Source organism: Limulus polyphemus, unplaced genomic scaffold, assembly GCF_000517525.1.
Source record: "Limulus polyphemus unplaced genomic scaffold, Limulus_polyphemus-2.1.2 Scaffold2414, whole genome shotgun sequence".
Classification (NCBI taxonomy): Eukaryota; Metazoa; Arthropoda; class Merostomata; order Xiphosura; family Limulidae; genus Limulus; species Limulus polyphemus.
This window is the reverse complement of record NW_013668024.1, coordinates 101,296-105,242: the sequence shown is the minus strand read 5'-3', so window position 1 is coordinate 105,242 and position 3,947 is coordinate 101,296. Positions and strand designations below refer to the sequence as shown.

General features: G+C 30.9%; 1 protein-coding gene across 1 annotated transcript in view; it reads left to right on the top strand.

Moving 5' to 3' along the window:
- LOC106466896 (rho guanine nucleotide exchange factor 17-like) overlaps positions 1–3,487 on the top strand; it is a 51,282-nt gene extending 47,795 nt beyond the window's left edge. The window contains exons 15-17 of the mRNA XM_022394972.1: positions 471–556; positions 971–1,038; positions 3,358–3,487. Of these exons, the coding sequence (XP_022250680.1) occupies positions 471–556; positions 971–1,002 (118 nt within the window). The 3' untranslated portion in view covers positions 1,003–1,038; positions 3,358–3,487. The remainder of the gene's footprint in view (positions 1–470; positions 557–970; positions 1,039–3,357) is intronic.
- The last annotated feature ends 460 nt before the right edge of the window (positions 3,488–3,947 follow it).

The following is a 3,947-nucleotide window of genomic DNA, read 5'->3' as shown; positions in this document are numbered from 1 at the left end:
TATTTTGTACATATTTTTACCAATACAAATTATCTAGATAATATAAATTATTTTGTACATATTTTTACCAATACGAATTATCTAGATAATATAAATTATTTTGTACATATTTTTACCAATACAAATTATCTAGATAATATAAATTATTTTGTACATATTTTTACCAATACAAATTATCTAGATAATATAAATTATTTTGTACATATTTTTACCAATACAAATTATCTAGATGATATAAATTATTTTGTGCATCTTTTCTCACACAGTTTTATTACTGTATTATTTCTTTCATTTTCTAGATTTTTGTAAAAGTAATTGGTTAGATATATAGTTTTGTACTTTAAGCTTTTATAAGATATTAGATCAAATTTTCATTGACCTCACGTCTTAAAAAAATCAGATAAGTAAAGAAATAAAAATATAACTAAGTGATTTTATTTCCTATAATTTAAAATCAATTTATATTTCAGCGTCCACATTTACAACTGCAGCGACGACATTGGCACAAAAAAGACAAGATTAAAATTCAACATTCAGCCGCCGTTCAGTGTATTATGTAAGTGGTTTTCACTTGGTAACGCAGGAAAATTAAGTAGCTACCCATTTACGTTGCTATGGGAACAAAATATCGATTTCAAGTTTAGGTTTGGGGAATACTGCAAATATTTTTACATCCAATGTCTAATGTTTATACTCTATTAACTTGTAGTAAATTTTTTTCTAGTGTTTTTGATTATTTTAATAAATATGTTTTTTCGGGAAAAAATCTAGAGTACAGTACAGAATAATAAAGATAGCATAGATACCATCGTTTATGTTTCTGTTCGTGACACAATTGTATTTAAAAATATTTATAGAATTATACATCACAAAAAAGCAATGTTCGAAACTTAACACGATAGTAAAGCAGTCAATTTATTTGCTGCTTTTGAAAAAATAATTAATCTTTTTTAATAATATTTTTTTATAGATACTTCGACAACAAAGTTTTTCTTTCTCTAGCAAATGCAGGATTGTACGTTTACAGGAGAAATGAGCGTAAGTGTGACTTGTTTGTTTGTTTTGGAGTAAAGCCACATTGGTTATCTGCTGTGTCCACTAACCCCGTATTTTAGAGTTGTAAGTTTGTAAACTTGCCGATGTCCCACCAGGGGACCGTAAGTGTGACAGTGATTTTCAGCTAAATATTTTAAGTCGAAATTTACATAAATCTCAGCTTCTCTAAATGTTTATTTAACCCTAGGATAACCAGTGGGGTCCACATGGACTCCAACGGCTTTATAAACACATAATTTTAAACTATGCCAGCATGAAATTGTCTGTGGATCCATGAATGGGTCTTTAATAACATGTGAGTGAATCAAATACCGTCAATATTACAATTAATTCCACTATTTATTCCTGGAGTATATTTTATATGGGAAATGAATGATCTCACCCAATTCTTTTCGTCATTTCTTTACACTGAATTTAGTAACATTTTACGTTATATGATGTGAGTGTGGTCATCACACTTAGTAATATTTTACTTTATATGATGTGAGTGTGGTCATCACACTTAGTAATATTCTACTTTATATGATGTGAGTGTGGTCATCACCGACAATGAATGCTATTCGAACATGTCGACAATTTGAAGATTGAATTGAATTACTGATTTGGATATTTCAAACTTTTAAACACTAGTGAGCAAATCATTATTACGTTCAAAATATATTGTTATAATAGGAATATTTTCTCTGTAAAATGTTTCAGAGGGCAAAAAAATACAAGCGTTAAGTTCCATGGAAATGTAAGAGATTTGTGAATATGACGTGGTGCGATTTGTGATGTTCGTAAAGTGTGATAATATTTGTGATGTTGTTAAAGTGTGATAATATTTGTGATGTTCGTAAAGTGTGATAATATTTGTGATGTTGTTAAAGTGTGATAATATTTATGATGTTCGTTAAAGTGTGATAATATTTGTGATGTTGTTAAAGTGTGATAATATTTATGATGTTCGTAAAGTGTGATAATATTTGTGATGTTCGTAAAGTGTGATAATATTTGTGATGTTGTTAAAGTGTGATAATATTTGTGATGTTGTTAAAGTGTGATAATATATGTAACATTATTAAAGTATGTTACGATTTGTAATGTTGTTGAAATGTGGTGCGGTTTGTAACGCCATTAAAACGTATTACGGTTTGTAACATTGTTAAAGCGTGATACGATTAGTAACATGTAACATTGTTAAAGCGTGATACGATTAGTAACATGTAATATTGTTAAAGTGTGGTGCGGTTTGTAAAGCCATTAAAACGTATTACGATTTGTAATATTGTTAAAGCGTGATACGATTAGTAACATGTAACAATGTTAAAGCGTGATACGATTAGTAACATGTAACATTGTTAAAGCGTGATACGATTAGTAACATGTAATGTTGTTAAAGCGTAATACGATTAGTAACATGTAACATTGTTAAAGTGTAGTGCGGTTTGTAAAGCCATTAAAACGTATTACGATTTGTAACGTTGTTAAAATGTAGTGCAATTTAAAACATTATTAAGGCCCCCCAGTGACTCTTCAGTAAGTGAGTAGGCTTACGATGCAAAAAATCTAGTTTCGATACCCTAGGTGAGAAAAGCATAGCTACCCATTGTGCAGCTTTGCGCTTAACAACAACTAACCCAACAACATTGTTAAAATGTGGCACATTGTGTAACGTTGTTAAAGTGTAGCTTTCGTAATCTGTTTAGTGTAAAATGCCAAATTTAATCTGTAATGGATTTTTCAAGCACCACGGGTTTGTTTGTTTTTAAAAAGAGTGGTAGAAGCTAACTAGGTTATGAATCATTTGTAGTCAATAAAAACGTTATTTTAAAGGTGTTTAAAATGGTTTTTGATTTCTTGATTGTATACAGTACTATATCATCGAGTATCAGTTGCTGTGATTACAAAATACAGTATATAAAACAACAGGTGTTTATTTTAAATCTGAACATCACATTATGCGATACATTGACTAAACAGACAGTTCAGAGATACCAAGCTTCAATTATAGCCATCCCTAGTTTTAAAATGTTGGTGAGAAGAAGGGCAACGAGTCAGCAGCATACGCCGCCTACACGGTCACTCTTAATAAAAAAAAACACTTGTGTAAAGAACAAAAAATGTATTTTTAAGTGGAAAGTTGTACAACGGGCAGTCGGTGGTGTGCCCATTACAGGATCGAACCCTAAAAATTAAGCGTCATAAAACTTCAACTAAGACTACGACTAACTCACTAGGTAGGAGGGGAGAGACAGACAGATTCCTCAAGTTGATTTATAAAGTTGATTTTTAAAGATGGATGTTTTTATATTACCTCAGAAGGAAAGTGGGACACTACAGAGTTCCAGAGAGTCCAGGTTGGCAGCGTATCCGCTCCCGTGACACACATGTTGGCAGTGGCTGGAAAACTTTGGTGTGGATGTCAGAACTACATAAAGATTCTCAGTGTCAGAACAATGGAGGAAGAGGTTCTACCTTTCTTTATTATTTTTACCACAACATTTTTGTTATGTAGGTGATATTTTTGGCACAAACAATATTGTATCTTATCATAGGTAGACTGTTTTTAATATTCCTTTTTCTAGATAACTTTCATGAAAACTGAGAAAAAATTTGGATTGTATTCTTCTGTGTCACACTGACTGAGTTCAAAAGTTTGAATTATATTTGTGTGTGTCACACGGTGTTAAACACTTTGGATTGTATATTTGTATGTCACCCTGACTAAGTTTGAATTGTATTTTTGTGTCACACTGACAGGGTTAAAAAGTTTGGATTGTATTTTTGTATGTCACACTGACTTAATTAAAAGTTTGAATTCTATTTTTGTGTGTCAAATTGACCGAGTTAAAAAGTTTGGATTGTATAGTTGTGTGTCACACTGACTAAGTTTGGATTGTATTTTTATG